This window comes from Miniopterus natalensis, chromosome 17 (assembly GCF_054644295.1).
Source record: "Miniopterus natalensis isolate mMinNat1 chromosome 17, mMinNat1.hap1, whole genome shotgun sequence".
Classification (NCBI taxonomy): Eukaryota; Metazoa; Chordata; class Mammalia; order Chiroptera; family Miniopteridae; genus Miniopterus; species Miniopterus natalensis.
The window spans coordinates 45476942-45496530 of record NC_142097.1 but is presented as its reverse complement, the minus strand read 5'-3'; the positions used below and the strand labels follow the sequence as shown (position 1 = coordinate 45496530).

Here is a 19589-nt window from a genome sequence, read left to right as displayed (position 1 = left end):
GCTCCGCGCGGGGCCGGGAGCGCCGAGGCCCGGACGGCGCGTCCCTCTGGGTCCCGTTCGCCCTGCGATCGCGCCCCGCACTGCAGCACCCATACCCTCCCCTCCACCCCCCACCCCCACCGCACCCCGTCTCCTGGTCCCCTGTGGTCGCCTGGGTCCCTGGGGGGGGGGTCAGGGGACGGCCCCAGACGGGGGGGGCCAGGTTCAGGCAAGTCTACGCCGTCGGTGCCAGGCCCACTCCACCAGCCGCTGGACCCTCCGGCAGAGCCTGTCCGGGAGTCGGGGTGTTTGGGGTCCTACCAGCCCCTGTGTGGGTGACACAGCCACCCTCGTGCATGTTGGAGACTCCACGTGGGGGGACTGTGGAGACCACCTGGGCCGGCCTCACTGACACCGCCAGGTCTGCGCCGCCTGCCACTGCCTGGTCCTGGGCCTCACCCTCTGCTGGAGCTGGGCGCAGGGGGCCTTGGGGCATTTCTGACCGGTGCCTGGTCACGCTTTCCAACCCCTTCCTTCAACCCATCAGGACCCCCCTGCACCCCAAGGTGCCCCCAGCTTGGCCTCTCCAGCACGTCGGCCTGTGGGGGTTTCTTCAGAGCCTCACGTGCAGGGGGACAGGCCTTACGTGACTGCTCACTTGTTTACTGGCTGTCTCCACCCCAGCAGGCCCGGCCGCCTGGCCCTCCACGGTACTGACACGCAGAGCACAGCCTGGCACAGGGCGGGTGCTCAGCAAACATCTGTCGGAGGAATGACCCTTCATGGGGAGACAAAAAAACACTCGGTCCCCAAAATGCACCGCCACCTCCTGCTGCTGGTTCTCGCCCAGTGGTGGCAGGGCACCCGGGCAGTGGGAGGCGGGAGAGGCAGGGCAGACCCACCTCCCCTCAGTGGCCTGGCTGGGCCAGAGCTAGTGAAGACCAGGCAGGACAGACCAAGACCCTGTGAGGTGCCTGTGAAAACAAGCAGGCCCCAGAGACCACCTCTGGATACCGCGTGGGGACCTGGGGGTGCTAGACCTGCAGCTCGACAAGCCTCCAGAGGCAGGAAGTGCCCAGGAGTTTCCTTGGGTCCCCGCTGGACAGAGGTTTATTTCAGGCCAGAACCAAAAATTCACGTGGCTGGACACACCAACATCCATCCACCCCGCCACAGCTGGGAGGGCCCTCACCTGCCCCGAGGCGGGCTTGCCCCCCCCCCCGCCCCGTAAGAACCTGCACGTCCATGCAGTGTGTTTGCTCTTTCTGGAAGCCTGCCTCTGTGGACTTGCCTTCCCCAGCCCTTCCTGCAACTTGGTGCCTTTGCTCGGGGCTCCATTCCAGGCTTCAGCTGCCAGATTCCAGGTCACGTAATCACAGCAGAGGCCATGGAGGTGACTGTGAGGTCAGAGGTCATCTTTGGCAGGTTTGCAAGTCAAGGGGAGTCTACCTGGCTGCTCACACAGCTCAGCCTCTTTTTGCAGCTCATATTTTTTATTTCCAAATTTGATATCTTAAAAAAAAAAAAAAGACAATCTCTACATTCATGTTTATAGCAGCTCACAGCCCCAAACTGAAATAAGTCCAGGTGTGCTCCAGCAGGTGAGCAAATAACCTGTGGTCCGTTCATACTGTGGAGTAGCATGCTGCCAGCGAGAGGAGACAAGCATGGACCGGGCACCTGGGAAGTGTGCCAAGCGAAAAAGCCCATCCCAAAGGCTACATCGTACCACACTATCCCTTTTAGATCCCACTTATCTAGTGTTAAGGAAAGGACAGCATTTTAGAAACAGGACAAATTAAGGGCTGCCCAACATGAGCGGTGGTGGGGCTGGGGGAGGGAGGGAAGTGGGCGTGGTTCCAGGAGGGTGATGCCAGGGACCCGCTCGGGGTCTGACACACCAACCCACCCGTGATTACACTGTGTACAGCCTGGCACACAACCGAGCGCACTCGCACCGGGGACCCGGGAAGGAGACGGTGCGTGGTCTCCAGGTCGCCATCCTGGCTGTGAGACTGTGCTACAATTTTGCAAAATGTTACCATTTGGTGGAATGTGGGCAAAGTACACAAGGTGTCGCTCTGCATGGGACTGTGGGACTCTACAATCATCACAATAAAAAATTCAATTAAGCAATAACATCCACAAACAAGCTAAAATTTAATACAATAAACTCCAATTTTTCACCTCATCTCTGCACCTCCACGGAGATGCACTGTCAGCATCTCATCACATTTGCCTCTCTCTCTGCATCCCTGTTTGCATGTATGTTTATATCCGAAAGTACGTTGAAGAGGTCTAGGCACTTCCCCCCAAAACAGTTCAGCACCTCCTAAAATGATGACCTTCTCCTACGTAATTGTAACCCGTCCCCGCAACCAACAACCAAACAGTCTTGGGTTCAAGAACACTATCTGATACACGGCCCACATTAGACTTTCCCTTGTCCCCAATGGTCCTTAAGAGCTGGTTGTCACATTGGTTTGTTGGTCATCAGTTTACACTCCTTTAATCAGCCTCTCTCTGTCCATCTCGGGTTTGTTTTAACTTTACACAACAGTGGCATTTTTGAAGAGTCCAGACCTGTTCCCTTTAGAATCTTCCACGGGTTGTTCTTCCCGACCCTGTCCTGGGGTTAAACGTTTGGAGTGTGACGCAGCATAGATGACAGCCCATCAGGATATCCAGGACATCAGTTTGTTCACTTAGCGGGGACATGAAGTTTAAACACCTGGTCTGCCAGATTCTTCCAGGGCCAAGGCCCCCAGTAGAGCAAATAAGCCATAAATACAATGTTTCTCCAATAACCATTTACCCAACAGACTTATAGCTGGATGGTCCTTGCCTGAACCCATCATCACATTTGTGGGTGCAACATTGTAGCTTTCCAATTTTATCATTCCCTCTACATTTAATAGGCATCTTTTTGGTCAAGAAACGCTAATACACAGATGATGTATTTATAGAACTATACACCTGAAACCTATATAATTTTATTAACCAATGTCACCCTAATAGATTCAATTTTTTTAAAAAAAGAGCCCGGCCGGGTGTGGCTCAGCAGTTGAGTGTCGACCTAGGATCCAGGCGATCAGGGTTTGATTCCCGGTCAGGGCACATGCCCGGGTTGGGGGCTGCAGCCGATCAATGACTCTCTCATCATTGATGTTTCTATCTCTCTCTCTCCCTCTCCTTTCCTCTCTCTGAAATCAGTAAAGATATATTTAAAAAGTAAATAAAAAATAAAAGAAAAAGAACCTTAGCTGGGTTTGTCCAGTGGTTAGAGCATCAGCTCCCGGACTGAAGGGTCCCGGGTTCCATTCTGGCAAAGGGCACGTACCTGGGTTGCAGGCTCGATTCCCGGCCACGGTCGGGTGGAGAGTGCAGGAGGCAACCCATCGATGCGTGTGTCTCTCTCTCCCCCCCTCCTACTCTGAAAAGCAATGGAAAAATATATCCTCGGGCAAGGATTAAAAAAGAAATGCTTCCCCCTTTTTTTCAAAAATTCTTAAATATTAATACGAACTCATGGATTCTTTTTCCATCCCATTACTCTTTCTGATGCTCAAATTGATCCAAATTCAGTCAGTAAGCGCCCCCTCCCCTTTGAGCTGGTTCCTATGTTTCTTTTATGGGGGGGGGTATTTTTATATTATTTCAAACGTAGAAGAAAGTCTCACGCGCCACGCCAGGAACTCCCGTGCATCTTTCAGACACACTCGGCGTTGTTTACACGTTGCCCCATCTGCTTTGTCGTCTGTCTCTCTCCACATACATGTAATGTTTTCCTGAACCATTTGAGAGTAAAACAACATGTGTGCCTTGGCCAGCAAACACTTCCGTGCGCGTTTCCTAAGAGCGAGGCCGCGCGCCCATCGGACCGCCCAGCTGTTGCACAACTTTGGGAGATCGAACGTCGGTATCGCCTCACCCTCGGCCTTCCTGCTCCCTTTCGTCGACGTCAGAAACGTCCGGGGGATTTTTATGAGTTTATTTGACTCAAACTGATGACAACTGACAGGAAGCAAGATCTCAACAGATTGAGAAAAATGTTCCGGCGGACGGCACAGCCGTCCTACAGCTTATTTTACATGGTAGGTTCAAGAGAGGTAAGGAGGTCCCACGAAATCCGTCCACGGCAGGTCCGGGGGGCCGGAGAAAGCCAAGTGGGGGGAAACCTCTGGGATTGGATAGAGTAAGACAGAGACACACAGGCTTGTACACGGTCGGTACAAGATGCTTATCGGCTCCAGCACACACGCGGAGACGCTATGTGGGTAACAAGGTGACAGCGAGGGGCTCTTCGTTCTGTGCTAGGGCGGGCCCCAGGGCAGGGCTCTGGGACCGGGAAACGGCTCAGGCATTTTTTTAAGGTTTGTTATCTTAGATGCACGAAGATAACAGGCTCACTGAGGGTAAAGACCGACCTATGTCAGGGAAGCTCAGGGCTCAGGGTGCCCTGGACGTGACCAGCAGCATGACCCACCTTTAGTCAGCACCTTTTACGCTGGCCGGACCGTCCCCTGTGGTCACATCCTGTCCCTGAGCTTCTGAGGCCTCCCGTGAGCCGGCCGGGGTTTGTCCACGCTTCTGACATGTTTCGATCATTTTCTGGGCACTTTCCCACTCCTACCTCCGCGAGGCTCACCCGGGACAGTCCCTGCGCCCGCCGGGAACCCGGCGTTTCTCAGGACAGCCCTTGGCCCCTTCCGAGGGGAGTGAGAGTTAGAAGCCAAGGTCCGGAGCGGAGGGTGCTCGAGGCCGCTGGGGTGCCCCTGCTTCCCGGCCCCCTCGGGACGGAGCTACGTCCTGAACGCGCCCGAGCGCCCTGCACTGCAAGCCGCCCCTCGGGCTCCCTCCTCCTCTGCCCTCATTCCCTATTTCTTTCTGGGTGAATTGCACGAAATTGTCAAGGTTCGACCATTTTTGATCTACAAAAAAAAAGCAAATCTACATGGTTCACTCGAATATCCCTTTCTCCACAGCGAGAGCCCCTGCGTTCAGTAACGTGAAGACACTTATTTGCCCTGTTCCAAAACACCCTCCAAATAGCTTCGGAAATGACTACGGCGATCCCACTACTAACCACAGACCTACCGAGGAAACGTCAGGATCGCTCGGTGGTTATTTTTGTCTTCAGGACACATCCCACTAAAGAAAAGCAGGGCATTGTGTTCAAAAGCCGCTTGAATTAAGTTTTTCCTTCGGTGCGGTCACGTCAACGCAATGCACAGGTTCATTTATTTCTGAACAGTTATGTTCACGTATTGCTGAACTTTAAGGTCTTTTTCACCCTTGTTGATGATTTAATGTTATATTGGACTATGCAAAACATCTATTTGATTCAAAAGTGGCGCCCGGCCGGGCGTGGCTCGGCGGTTGAGCGTCGACGACCTAGGATCCAGGCCATGGGGTCCGATTCCCGGTCAGGGCACAGGCCCGGGTGGGGGCTGCAGCCGATCAATGACGCGCTCATCATTGATGTTTCTCTCTCTCTCTCTCCCCCTCCTTTCATCTCTCTGAAATCAATAAAAATATATTTAAAAAAAAAAAAAAAAAGTGGCGCGTGTAAGACGAGACATAGCAGAAAGGATTGCTCCCTCCTCGCCGGCTCCGCTCACCCCAGAAAACCACCTTCTCCCAGGGCTGGGAGCCTTCCTGCCTTTGTTCTCGCGAAGGTGAGCGGAGGCTCAGGATGGTCGAGTCTTCCTCTCCTTCCCTCTTACACAACAGGTGACGCGTTCACTGCAGCCCCCGTGGCCCCGCCCAGGGCCGCTCCCAGCTCTGCGCCCCCCGCCCAGCATGCTACCACCAGAGTGTCCCCGTGGGATGTAACATAGGATGGCGCAGTGTCTGGCACCCTCGGGTGTGGTCAGGGCACGAGGTCCAGGCTCCCCTACCTGGGCCGACCTGAGCTTTGCCACCTCCTGGCTGCCAGGCCCTCCATTCATCTGAAAACCCGAGGGGCCGCAGGGATGCCTTCCCGGGCAGTTGGAGCCACACAGGACATGCTGGGAGCAGCGCCCCCCCCCCCCCCGCCGGCTGTAGGGAGCCTGGAGCCGTCCTGGCCCTCCTGACATCGAGTCGCAAGCCCCTCAGGCACCTGTTTCTTCATTTCCTCCCTCCGCCTTAAGATAAACCCGCTGTCTAACCCTGGTGTCCCCAAGCCAGGGCACGGCTCCGTCGAGCGGGTCTGTGATCCTCAGGGACCCCTCCTGCCTCCCCCCCCCAGCCCTGTGCACGAGGCGGTCCCACATCAGGTTTCACTCGGTAGCCTCCAGGCGGGACAGACACCTGGGCAGGTAAGAACCTCAACTCACACACGTGCAGGAGAGATCACGCTATTTTTTTTTTTTTAATTGATTTTTAGAGAAAGGAAGGGAGAGAGAGAGAAACATCAATGTGAGAGAGAAACATTGGTTGGTTGCCTGCCCCACACACTCCCACCGGGGATTGAACCCGCAACCAACCGAGCCACGCTATTGACTTCATGAAATGAGTTTCTAAGTTGTTACCCCAACAGGGGGCAGAACAGTCACCACCCTGGACTGGGGCCCCTGCTCAGCCCTGAGTGTCCTTCTCTGAGAAATGGACGGTGACTCCCAGGTGGAGGGTGAGGGACCCGCTCGGACCCTCAGCACAGTCCCCACCTGCCCCCTGACCCGCTCTGAGAAGCAACGCAGGGACGGGCCTGGCGAGGGCAGAGACGGGCCTGGCGAGGGCAGAGACCGGCCTGGCGAGGGCAGAGACGGGCCTGGCGAGGGCAGGGACCGCCACCTTCCAGCTCCCTCGGGCCCTCCCTCCCTTCCTCCCAGGGAGAGGCCCGACAGCTGTTCCCAGGATCTGCTTTGAATTAGATCGTGGCGTGGCCCTTTAAGAGAAGCATCCGCGCCCGAGGCCTGCTGCCCCCTTTGATGTCGCTGGCGCTGACAGGTTCCCAGGGGCAGATCTGAGGGTTTGTTTCTGCCTCCCCAGGGGCCACGTGCGGATCACAGGGCGGGAGGGAGGGTGGGCCGAAGGTCACATGGCCGGCTGGCCACGCTGGCCTGCAGCCGCTGTGGCAGTGAGCGCCGGGGACGAGCAGGCTGCACAGATGGGGCCCAGCCGGCCTGGAGCTCGTTAGGGCCCAGCCAAGCCAGCAGCTGGGAGAACTGAGGAGGAGCCGCCTCCCGCCTCCCGCCTCCCGCCTCCCGCGGGCCGGGCAGCCGGCTTCCCCTTCCCCTTCCTCACCTGTGCGGTGAACAGCAAGCACATCTGGCACGTCCGGGAGGCTCCCAGGACACCCAGGAGGCCGTGTCCGGGTGTGCAGGAAGCCCTCCCCTCGGTCCCAGGCCTGCCGTCCCCCGGCTCTGGAATGTGGCCTGGGCTGGGGGAGACTCTGACACTCCAGGTACCTAAGGCCCACTGCAGGCCGGCACCCAGGAGGGCCCTTCAGCCTGGGGCAGGGGTGCTGAGAGGAGGGTAGGTCGTGCCTAGTAACTAGTGAGGTCCAAGGCCCCCTGGGTGGGGGCGGGGAGAGTCACAGCCGAGTGACGGGAGCATCCAGGACTCAACTTCCACCGGCAGCCCTGGGGGCTCTCACCCCTAAGAGAAGGGGGCTCTGACTTCCAGGTGCTCTCAATCCCAGGGCAAGGGGTAGGTGTGGTCCCTTCCGCCAGGTGACCCCAAGGCTGCTCGTGCCAGGCCTGCAAACAGCCATCTGGTCCCCAGGAGAGGATGTCTCCCAGCATCAGGCCTGGGAACTGTCCGTGAAAGGCCTGGACCTGCCCCAGCAGTCCCAGCTCCCCACCCCAGACCCCGCTCCAGACAGCTCCAGGTGGGGGGCTTTGTTCATCAAGGATATGAGGCCAAGGGGGGTTCCTACCGTGGGGAAGGGGGGGCTCCGGGGAAACCAAATGGGGATTCAGACTCTGAGACTGCAGGGCCTGGCCTTGAGGCCCCGCCCCGGCCCAGAGCTGAGATGGGCTCTCGGCTGTCTGGGGAGCAGGGCCTCCCCTCAGAGTAAGCAGGGGTGGGGGGGCTGCCCTGCTTCCCTGCCCTCTTGTGCCTCAGACGCCAGCAGCTGGGGCTCGGAGCCGCCCAGGTGGCTGTGCGAGGCGGGGCGGGTGAGACCGGCAGGCAACAGCTGGTCCCCAGACGACAGGCAGCTGCTGGAGCACAGAGCCGCCTGCCCTCGGGCGCAGGGCCCTCGAGGGGCCCCAGGAGGGAGCAGCCATGTGGCGTGGGGCAGTCCCACGTCCACTCAAGGGCCCTGCGTCTGGAGCTGCTGGGCACTGCGACGCTCCGAAGGCCGGGTAACCGGTCTGTCAGAGCCTGAGCAGCGTCCCAGGTGGGACCCCGTACGGACTGGCTGACCACCTCCACACCCTCCTCCCTGGCTCCCTCCCCCACGGCTTCGGCCTAGAACAGCCCCTGCAGCCCCGTCTGATACCTAGGACGCCCCCCGAAAGAGGCAGGCCCCCCTCAGGGCTCTCATTTCCCCGGGCTCCCTTGCAGCTCGGGACCTAAGCTTAGCCAGAAGCACCTGGCACCCACCTGAATGGGAACCAGGGAGCAGAGAGGCAGGAATGACAGAATCCACCCAGATGTGGCAGGAGGGCGGGGAGAGGGGTGGGACAGAGAAGGCCGGGTCCCGTGACACAGTTCCTGCTGCCCATCCCCAAGCCTGACGTCCCACGAGGCCCCTGCGCCAGGGACGTCCGTCTACCTTGGGCCCCGAGGGATGGCCAGCGTCCACCCAAGAGCAACAACATTGTCCAGTACCTGCTCACTGCCCGACACACCTTGTCTCATTTCGTGCTCCCACGACGCTGTGAGGCAGGTGCCGATGAGAAAGCCGAGCCTCAGGCCCAGCCTCAGGCCCAGCGAGGGCAGAGCCAGGCCCTGGGTGCAGATCTCAGGCTCGGCCACGTCCCTCACGTGCGCCCCACAGACATCTGTCTGATGAGCCCGCGGGGCACAGAACACATCCTGCACCCCAGGAGGGTGTCTAGGGCTCCCCCAGCCCAGCCCACCCCAACCCCCACACTCCTTTCGCCTGGCCCCACCCCACCCAGTCGCCTGGGGCCCTGTGCCCCCATGTCCAGCCCGCTGACCGTCACTGGTCTGACCCACTGGTGCTGTGGGGTTTTTTTTTTAGGGTTAAATTTTTGCGACATAAAACCACCCACCGTAAAGTGTCCAATTCCACGGCATTTAGACATTCTCGACGTTGGGCAACCACCAGAATCAATCTGAGAACGTCTTTGTCACCCCACAAAGAAACCCACGGCCGGCAGCGGTCGCCTCCCGCTCCTCCCTGCGCCCCTGGCAACCAGCAGCCTGCTCCTGTCCCTGTGGACTTGCCCTCCCGGATGTTTCCTGTAAGCGGGTTCCCACAGTGCGCGGCCTCCCTCCCGCGTCTGGCCCGTTTCGCGCCACTTGACGCTCCTCAGGTTCCTCCGTATCGCAGCCGGCGCCGGAGCTCCATCCCGGCTCCACCGCGTGGATGGGCCGCATGGCCTGTCGGCCCCTCGCGGACGGACGCCTGGGTTTTCCACCTATCGTGCTTTTGAGGACATGCTCTGGGGGAACTGCCGGATCCCCTGATGATTCTGTGTAACTGCGTCAGGACCTGCCCGGCTGGGGGACAGGGCGGCCACACGGCCTCACACCCCGGCCCGCCGGGCACCGGTTCCCGTGTGTCCGCACCCCACCCACAACTGTTACGTCCCACGTGTTTCATCACAGTCACCCTCCTGCCGGTGTGAGGATGGGATGTGACCCACTGTGGTTCAACCCAGGGTCCCCCTCCTCCCACTTGTCGGGGTCACAGTGGCCACTAGGCTGGGGGCAGGCGGTGTGGAAGCGGAGGCCCAGCTCGAAGGGCCTGTAGTCTTGGGAGACCCCACCAGACCTGGGGGGGCTGAACCTCTGAGTGGGGGAGTCTGAAGTGCAGAGGTCAAGCTGAAGGCCCCCCCGGAGGAGGCGGGAGCGCGGGACAGAGGCAGCCGGTCGGAGTGGAGGGGACGCCGTGTGAGCAGCCGGCGGCCCAGGGGAAGGCGGGAGGGAGACAGGCGGGGAGCTTGGGGGGCTGGGCCTGAGCGCCTCCCCGCTCCTGCTGGTAGTCTCGCATAAACCCAAACAGGAACCCATCTGGGTCCAACGTGCAGGCTCAATCGCATCGCGGCGGGCGCCAGGGAGTATAATATGCATGCTCTCCCCGGTCCCGGAGTCCCGCCGGCAACCACAGCGGCTGTCCTGCCGGGCCGTGCGGGCACTTTCACGCTTGGGCTCCCGTAATCCCACCGCAGCCCTCAGATGGGGGACGGTCACCGCCCCGCTTTAAAGAAGAGGAAGTGGAGGCCCACAGAGAGGTCACGGGCCTCACCCGGCGGCGCCTCCGGGCCGGGGAGCGGCTCAGAGCCAGGTGGGTGCCCGGCGCGGCCCCTCCGCGGGCAGGCCATCCAGCCCGGAGCAGCATTTCCCTGCCGGCGACTTGGACTCACAGGCTTCTAGAGCTGGAGGGCTCTCGGGCAGGTTCGCCCCAATGCCTGGGTGCGCAGGGCTGGGGAGACCGCCCCCAGATGGGGCCTGTGTTTGAAGCTCCTGCCTCCAGTCAGTCCCAAGCACGGCGTTTCAACTGACCCAGGAGAGCAGCGAGCGTCCAGATAGGCCAAGGTTGTGGGTTCGATCCCCGGTCAGGGCACATACAAGAACTAACTAATGAAGGCATAAATAAGTGGGGCACAAATAAAAATAAATAAATATAAATAACTAAGCTGAGCCCAGAACAAGGGGGAGGCAAGTGAGGGTTTCCGAACAAACAGAGCTCAGTCTCAGCACGTCCGTTAGCTTCTCTGAACCTCAGTTCCCCTCATCAGGAAAATGGGCACACAGCTGCCCCAAGAGCGCCCGTGGAGAGGACCTGCCCGCCCCGGCCTGCGGCGAACCCCAGCCGGGGCTGACCTCCAGGGCACCTCAGCTGGATCTCAGGCTCCGAGATTTGCATCACAGCAACTCAGGCTCTGAGATGCCCAAGGGCCCTGCCTGCTGGGTGTGTGCAGGATGGGTTGTAACTTTCTAATCTCAGCTCATCACTCCTTGCTCCGGGCCAAAGGAGCCCTGCAGGCCGGGCAGGCGGACTACAAAGGCAGGGGCCAGGCCAGCTGTTGCCAGAGCCCCTGGCTGCCTCTGATCTCCTGCTCCGGAGACGCCGCTGGAGCCTCCCGGGGGGCCCCGCCTGCCCACTGCCCTGAATTAGGAGGGGGCTCAGGAAGCCCTGCCCCAGGTCTAGACTCCAGTCCCAAAAGGTAAGACCCGTTTCCCGTCTCTGAAAGATGGGCGTAGTGGCATCCACGGGGCTGCAGATGGGAGGGGAAATGCGCCACGGTCTGCCAAAGCCCTGGCTGGCACCGGGTGTGTGTGGAGGGTGAATACACGCTTCTCTTTCTTTTGTTTCCCTACCCACCCTGGGAAACACCTCCTAGGCAAACACCTGCCCCCCCCCTTTGATTTCTGACGAGGAATATCCTCTGTGCCCCCAGGTGCGCCGGGAAGGTGAGGTGATGGGTGCACACAGTGGTCCCTGGTGGTCACTGAGCCGCCGCCAAGCCCGCAGCTCTCCCAGCCGCGCCCCACCCCAGGGGCCGCAGGCGCAGGGAGAGGTTTTGGGGGGGGGGTCCTCGGCTGGCGCGCTGCAACCAGGGCGCACGCGGGGGAGATCCAGGACCCCAGCGAGGCCCGGCGGCCTCGGCAGATGGCAGCGCCCCTCTGGCCCCACCGCCGCCGAGGGCCGCCCAGAATCTGCCCCGCCGGCAGCGAGCGGGACGGGGCGCGTCCTCCGCGGCGCCTCGCGGGGAGCGCGGTCCCTCCCGCACGTCGCCGGGGCGCCCGGGCCTCGGGCCACACCTGTCCGCTCCGCCCGGAGGCCCCGCGCGCGCCGCTGGCGGCCCCTGGACGCGGAGCCCTGTGTCCGCCGCCGCTTTGATCCCGGGGGCCCCGCTGGATAAAAGTCCTGGGAGGCTCCGCGCCAGCTCCAGAGAGGGAGGCAGCCGAGCCGGGCGCACCAGCGGCGGGCGGTGCAGGGCGAGCGACGCCGAGGAGCCGGGGCCGCGCGGCCGCTCGCGGTGGGCTGCGGACCGGGTCCGGCGCGCCCGCCAGCTGCACTGCGGGCCTGGGCAGCGGAGGTGAGAGGGACCCCAAGCGGCCCAGGGGAGCGCGCCCACCCTGCGCCCTCGGCCCGTCGGGCCCGGCCGCTGAGCGGCGGGCGGAGCGCCCCCGGGTTCCGAAGAGCCCCGCTCCTGCCCCGCCGCCCCCTCGCCGTCCCGGGGGTGGGGGCAGCGGCGCCGGGCTGGCCGCGGCCAAGGGAGCCGCCGGGGCCGTGGGTCCCGCTGCCCCCCACGGAGCCGGGCCGGGAGCGCCTCCGGCGGCCGCGGCGGGGTAGTCCAGGCCCCTCCGTCAGGCTTGCGGTTTGGGAAGAAAAGGCGATGCCTCCGCCAAGAAAAGAGCGAGCGCGGTCCCCTCCCCCTCCGCCGAGCCCGGGCGGCGGCGGCGGCGGCACATCTAACGCGCGGGCACCCGGGCCGCCGCGGCCCCCGCAAACTACGCCCAGGCTCGGCCCCCGCCGCTCATTGGCGCGGGCCGGAGCCAGCGCACCCAGACCCTGCGCTGCCCGCGGCCGGCTGCGCGCGGAGCCCGAGCTGCCCAGGCCACGGCGTCCGGCCCCGCGCGCCTCGACGCCCACCTCCCGCGCCTCCGCGGCCCGGCCCGGCGCGGGGAGCCCCGCGGGCCGGCAGGCGCGGCGCGCGCCCCGCAGCCCCGACGCCCCCGGCCCGGCGCCCCCCCCGCCGCCGCCTCACGGCCGTCTGCTCCCCGCAGGTGGCCATGGGCCGAGGGGCGCGCGCGCTGCTGCTGCTGCTGAGCCTGCTGCACTGGGCCGGGGGCGGCGAGGGCAGGAAGACCTGGCGGCGCCGCGGCCAGCAGCCGCCCCCGCAGCCGGCCCCGCAGCGAGCCGAGGCGGCGCCCGCGGCCGGACAGCCGGTGGAGAGCTTCCCGCTGGACTTCACGGCCGTGGAGGGCAACATGGACAGCTTCATGGCGCAGGTCAAGAGCCTGGCGCAGTCCCTGTACCCCTGCTCGGCGCAGCAGCTCAACGAGGACCTGCGTCTGCACCTTCTGCTCAACACGTCGGTGACTTGCAACGATGGCAGCCCCGCCGGGTAAGCCGCCTCCGCCCGCCCCGACCGGCCGGCCGGCGCGCCCCTGCTGGTGGCTCCCGCCGGGCTCGCGGCCGCCTCGTCGCGGCGGCGCTGCGCCGTCGCCTCCCTGGCCCCAGGGGGAGGCTCTGCGCTGGACCCTCCCCACGGCCCAGGCGGTTCGCGCCCCCAGGACACGGGGCTCCCGTCGGGCCTTGGCAGGGCCCGGCTCCGTGACCCGCCGCGCGGGGCCTGGGGACCGCGCTTGAGTCGCTGGTCCCGGGCCAGCCCGGGCACTGACCCCTCGGCCACCAGTGCCCAGACCCTCTGCTCGTGTCCTTCGGGCCCGGGGCGGGGAGATGGCAGTCCTCGAGTGGCCCTGGCTCCAACAGGAGGAGGCGACACAGCGGGGCGGGGAGAGTCCCGCTGTACCCCCACCCCCATCCCCGGGGCTGCCGGGGATCCCAGCCGGCGGAGGACCCGGGAGGGGGGCGCAGGTGGTGCAAGGACCTGGGGAGCGGGTCCGATATACAGGAAGGATGCGAGGCTGTGCGTGGGGAGGAGGTCGGGACCCCACACTCCCGGCGAGTCGGCAACCGGAGGAGCGGGGCTGAGGCCGCGCCTCGGTAGGAAGGCTGCGACCCCGTCTCGGTGGCGCCCGCGCCCCTTCACGCGCGCGGCCCGTCCCCGCGCCCCCGCCCCGCGCACACTCCCCCCGCGAGGGCCCTGGGCACTCTCCAAGTGCCCCCGCGCGTCCCAGGAGGGTCCCGAGCCCTGGCGAAGACACTCCCCCCCCCGCGCCGCCCGGCCGCCGGCGCCGAGGTTACAGCCGGTCCCGCGCGGGGCGGGCCGTGGGGATTTTCCACGGACCACACAGCCCCTCGCCGCCCTTCCCCGACCCGCGAGCGCCACCTCCCGGGCCTGGCGGGCGCTGGCCGCCGGTGCGCTCCGTGCGGGTCGGGCCGCGGGCGCCCCCTGGCGGCCGGCGCGCGCCCGGCGACAGGTGGACCGACCCTGCCTCGGGGGCGGGGGCCGCACCCCCTGACCGCGCCCCGCGCGCCCTCCCCCCCTTGCAGCTACTACCTGAAGGAGTCCAAGGGCAGTCGGCGGTGGCTGCTGTTTCTCGAAGGTGCGTCCCGGAGCCCCGGCGGCGGGTGGGCGGGTGCGGGCGGGAGCGGCGGGGCTGTGCCCGCGGGCGGGGTGGGCGCGGCCTGAGCGGCGGGCTGTGCCCGCAGGCGGCTGGTACTGCTTCAGCCGGGAGAGCTGCGACTCGCGGTACAACTCGATGCGGCGCCTCATGGGCTCGGGCGACTGGCCGCGCACCCGCACAGGTCAGCAGGGCGCGGGCCCGCCCCGGGGGGGGCTCCCGGGGCTCCCCCTTTCCCGCGCTGGCGTCCCTCCCTCGGACAAGAGGCCCCACCCCGCCCGGTCCCCGGAGTCCCTAAGGTGGGGGTACCCGACCCGCCCCGACGGCTTCCTAGCGCCCGGGGAGCTTCCCGGGGCCGTCGCGGGGGGCGGGGGGGGGACAGCCGGTGTCACCTACTGGCGGGGCGTCCTGGCCGCGATGACCGCCTGTCCCTCACGTCCCAGCCACCTTGGCTCTGGCCCGCATGACCGCCCACCCCGTGGGGACCAACCAGGAAGCCCCCACGCCCGGCCCTTCCATAGCCCCCCCTTGCACACCCTCTTCCGCGGACCCCCTGACTCCGTCCCTCCCCACAGGCACTGGGATCCTGTCCTCCCAGCCGGAGGAAAACCCCCACTGGTGGAACGCCAACATGGTGTAAGGGCGACGGGGGTCCCTCCCGGGCTCCCTGTTCTGGGGGGGCCCTGCCCTCCCTGGGGGGCCCTTCCTGGGGCTCGCAGTGGGGGAGCTGAGCAGGCTCACTGTCCCTCTGTTGCAGCTTCATCCCCTACTGCTCCAGTGACGTCTGGAGTGGGGCTTCACCCAAGTCCGACAAGAGTGAGTCCCCTGCCCTCCCCAACCCCCCCCTCCCCAACCCCCCCGCAGGGAGGACCGGGCTCCCTGGGAACACAGACCTCCAGCCGTGTCACCCCCTCTAACCCCTAACACCCAGCCTGTCCCAGGGCGCCCGCTGGTCCCTGGCTGGCCTGGCCCCCGTGGGGATCCCCACTCCTGGCTGGTCCGTGGGGAGGGGTCCCCGGCACGATCGTGCACCTGACTCACCGCCCTCCGGTGTACCCATCCCCTGGTACCAACCCCCGGCAGCCCCCCAGCCCCCAGCGAGAACCCGTCCTCCTTCCAACCCTGCAGGCGGAGGCCCGGCTCTCTGTCGGGCCCCCCTTTAAGCCACCCCCCTTCTCCGAGCAGACGAATATGCCTTCATGGGCACCCTCATCATCCAGGAGGTGGTTCGAGAGCTCCTGGGCAAAGGGCTGAGTGGGGCCAAGGTGCTGCTGCTGGCAGGGAGCAGGTGGGCTTGGCAGGGGCCTGAGGGGTGTGGGGGGCGGACAGGCGGGCTCCAGCCTTGCCAGGCCTGGGCAGGCACCCACTGCAGCTGGAAACCCTAGAGGATGCTCGTGGACCCCATGGCTGTGGGCGTGAGGGACGCCTTGGACCACCGTGAGCTAGGTGGCTGGTTAGCAGTTAGCTGCAGACCAGTGTACCTTCTCTGAGGCCGGGGATCCCCGTAGGCTGGGGTCTCACTTGGCCAGGGGACCCTTGGGGTGTCTGTGGCATGTTTGAAGGGCTAAGGCCACATAGCACATCTTTATTTTCAGGTAAGGAAGCCGAGGCAGATAGTGAGAGAGGGGGAGGGAGGGGGCGATGGGAGTTAGCGGGCAACCTGCCACCTAGCTGCCCAGTCAGTGCCTGGAGCTCTGCCAGCCCCTCCTCTGCCTCCAGGGCCCCGAAAGACCCACGGGCCTTGCCCTGGGCAAGGAATGTGTTGGCCGTTCAGGCGTTTATCAGGATCGCATGGGTTTGGGGCCAGGCGCGCCCTGGGGGCTGAGCATTCCTCATGCCCCATCTTCCCTGCAGCGCGGGGGGCACTGGGGTGCTGCTGAACGTGGACCGCGTGGCCGAGCAGCTGCAGGAGCTGGGCCACCCGGCCGTCCAGGTGCGGGGCCTGGTCGACTCGGGCTGGTTCCTGGACAACAAGCAGTACCGGCGCACCGACTGCATCGACACGGTCACCTGCGCGCCCACCGAGGCCATCCGCCGGGGCATCAGGTGACCCGGGAGGGAGGCCTGGGGGAGAGCGGAGTCTGTCTGGGGGTGAAGGAGCCTGAGGTGGGGCCCAGGGCGAGCCTGACCTGCAGCTGTGGCCCAGGTACTGGAACGGGATGGTGCCAGAGCGCTGCCGGGGCCAGTTCAAGGAGGGCGAAGAGTGGAACTGCTTCTTTGGCTATAAGGTCTACCCCACCCTGCGCTGTGAGTGAGCCAGCTTGGGGCTCGCGGGGCACATGGGCGGGGGACCTCCTGAGCCTCCTGAAATCCAGCCTGGAGCCCAGCCCCCAGAGGCCCGGCCCAGGCCACTGCCCTGAGCTGGAGCAGGGTGACGGAGCCGGAGCCCCATCCCGTTTGCCTGGGACTCTCCAGGTCTCAGCACTGAGTCCCCTTGGTCCAGGGCAGACGGGGACAGGTGGGGGTGAGGGATCACTGTCCACTCCCGCAGTGAGGAGCCTGCTGTGGAGCTGACTCCAGTGCTGCTCTTGGGTGGGGCCTGGGCTAGCCCTTCCCACCCCTGACTGCTGGGGAGTAGTGAGGTCCCCGTGCAAAGACACATCATTCCCCAGCTTTGGTCAGAGTGAGTCCCTGGGAGCCAGACCAAGGTGGCAGTAGGGGGGTGAGCGTAACAAGGTGCTTCTTCGAGGAAGGGTGGGTGCTAAGGTGGACGCTGTGCGGGCCTGGCATCTGACGGAAGAGGCCAGCTGGCCCGGGACTGGGGGACCCTGAGCCTGGGGTGGCGGTCAGAGTACCGAAGAGAGACCCAGCTGAGCCGTCCCCCGCCCCAGGCCCAGTGTTCGTGGTGCAGTGGCTGTTTGATGAGGCCCAGCTGACTGTGGACAACGTGCACCTCACGGGACAGCCGGTGCAGGAGGGCCAGTGGCTGTACATCCAGAACGTGGGCCGGGAGCTGCGACAGACGCTCAAGGACGTGTCGTGAGTGCCGGCCCCTCCCTGGGCAGCAGCCCACCTGACCTGGACAGAGAGCTCCCGACGTTTCTCTTTCTCTCTCCCTTCCTCTCCCTCTCTCAAGTCAATCAATAAATTAAAAAATTAAGAACAAGATGTATTTGGGCAGAGGGAAGACCCAAATTTAAAAAAAAAAAAAAAAGCCCAGCCGGGCGTGGCTCAGCGGTTGAGCGTCGACCTAGGATCCAGGCGATCGGGGTTCGATTCCCGGTCAGGGCACATGCCCAGGTTGTGGGCTCAATCAGTGGCTCTCTCATCATTGCTGTTTCTGTCTCTCTCTCTCCCTCTCCTTTCCTCTCTCTGAAATCAATAAAGATATATTTAAAAAAAAAAAAATTTAAAAAAAAAAAAAAAAAAGGTCCAACATTTGCCTGTCTGGGGTGGCCTCCCACCACTGCCCGGCTGGCTGTTCCCGGAGGAGGCGGGCGCCAAACAGGATCTGGAGGCAGGAAGGGACAAGAGTTAGCAGGGACGGTCCGGGCGGGTGGGGACAGGCTCCCGGGGGAGTGACTGACCTGTGGGGGTCGGGTGGGGAAGGGCCGAGGCGGGCCTGCCGCTCACCCGCTGTCCCCTCCACCCAGGGCCAGCTTTGCCCCGGCCTGCCTCTCCCACGAGATCATCCTGCGAAGGTCAGTGTCCCCCGGCCGCGAACCGGCTCGTGCCTGCGCCTCTCGCTCTGAGCCCGCAGACCCCGGCCACCTGCCCGCCGGCCCCCCCAGGCCCTGTACCCCCAGGCCCTGCGCAAAGCCTCTCGGCAGCCAGCCGTGTGGCAGGAGTTCAGCGGTAACCTGCTGGCGCCTGCTCTGGCCACACCCCGAGTGACCCCCGCCTGGGTTTCTGTCCGCAGCCACTGGACGGACGTCCAGGTGAAGGGGACCTCGCTGCCACGGGCACTTCACTGCTGGGACAGGAGCCTCCACGACAACCACAAGGCCGGCAAGACCCCCCTGAAGGGCTGCCCGGTCCACCTGGTGGACAGCTGCTCCTGGCCCCACTGCAACCCCTCGTGTCCCACTATCCGGGACCAGTTCACGGGGCAGGAGATGAACGTGGCCCAGTTCCTCATGCACATGGGCTTCGACGTGCAGACCATGGCGCAGCAGCAGGGCCTGGAGCCCAGCAAGCTCCTGGGGATGCTGAGCGGCGGGAGCTAGGGGTCCCGCCGGAGGGCCCCCCGCCACCTGCCCGCCCCTCCCAGGACGGACAGGGCCTGGCTGTCCTCCACGCCGGGCCTGGACGCCCACCCCCAGCAGCCTTCACTGCCCCTCTGCCTGCGGGAGGCCCGGCCGGACACGGTGGCTTCGGGACCCTCCGACGCCCGCCCCCGCCCCGGCCGCGGGGGGAGCCAGAGCACTGGATTCCCGGCCCCCAGCCAGCCCTGGCCTCTCCTGCCCTTTCGTATTATTTTATAAAGTGACTTTTTTATTACTTTAATTTTTTTAAAAAGGAAATTAAGCGAGAAATATATGATGAGCGATATTGTTTTGTAACATATATTTTTTAAATAACGATAAAAAAAGATAACAAAAGAGCCCCTCTGTCCGGACGTGTTTATGTGAACGGCCGTGGGCCCACTTTGCACCCCCACCCCCCCGCTGAGCTTCCCCCCAGGCCCAGAGTAGGGGGAGATGGGCAGGGCCCACACCCACCCGGGGCCCACACCCACCCCGGGGCCCACACCCACCCCCACCCCGGGGCCCACTCCAGGCCCTTTCACAGGCGTCCTGCTCCCACCGGCCCGTTTGGCCGACACGCGGAGCAGGGACCTCGGCGTGGGGACAGCAGCCCACGTTTCTGTTTACTTTGCTGTCCGAGTGACATGCAGGGGACGCCCACAGCGCCGGCTCACAGCGCACCCCTCGGCGCTCGCACACTCAGGAGGTTGTCACGGCCGGGAAAACAGGATCACCCAGGGGAACCCTCCCACTCAGCTAACATCCTCTCCAGCCTGCGCCGCATTTATTCTTACTGGGGTCACGCACGGGGCTCGGGATTTGAAAGATGCTTAGACCGTGAGGGTGAAAACGCCCCCTGCGGCCCAGAGAACGGGTGCGAGTCCTTCCATGGAAGGTCCCGGAGGGCCCGGCCCCCAGGGAAGATGGGCACACGCACACGCATGCACATGCACACACATGCACACGCCTCACAGCTGCGGTCACCTCGCCCGGTACCGTGGGCCCTGCGAGAGCTGCGCCATGCGACGGGTAGCCGGTGTTGGCATCACGGTGGGCGAGCGTGTCTGGGGAGACACCCGCGGGGTGGGGCTTCCTGAGCGC

The 19589-nt window shown here is 64.1% G+C and overlaps 1 protein-coding gene across 1 annotated transcript; it reads left to right on the top strand.

The window, feature by feature from the left end:
- Positions 1–12843: 12843 nt before the first annotated feature.
- NOTUM (notum, palmitoleoyl-protein carboxylesterase) lies at positions 12844–18892 on the top strand. Its single transcript, XM_087825718.1, has 11 exons — positions 12844–13178; positions 14231–14283; positions 14390–14485; positions 14877–14937; positions 15059–15117; positions 15487–15589; positions 16156–16347; positions 16448–16548; positions 17133–17280; positions 17895–17942; positions 18161–18892. The coding sequence occupies exons 1-11, from the start codon at positions 12844–12846 to the stop codon at positions 18465–18467; spliced, it is 1503 nt and encodes a 500-aa protein (XP_087681844.1). The 3' UTR covers positions 18468–18892.
- The last annotated feature ends 697 nt before the right edge of the window (positions 18893–19589 follow it).

Excerpts from the sequence above, each read along its gene's own strand:
- NOTUM (XM_087825718.1), top strand. The coding sequence starts at position 12,844 with ATGGGCCGAGGGGCGCGCGCGCTGCTGCTGCTGCTGAGCCTGCTGCAC. Across the intron at positions 14,486-14,876 it reads CTGGCCGCGCACCCGCACAG|GCACTGGGATCCTGTCCTCC; the intron begins GTCAGCAGGGCG and ends CCCTCCCCACAG. Across the intron at positions 15,590-16,155 it reads CTGCTGCTGGCAGGGAGCAG|CGCGGGGGGCACTGGGGTGC; the intron begins GTGGGCTTGGCA and ends TCTTCCCTGCAG.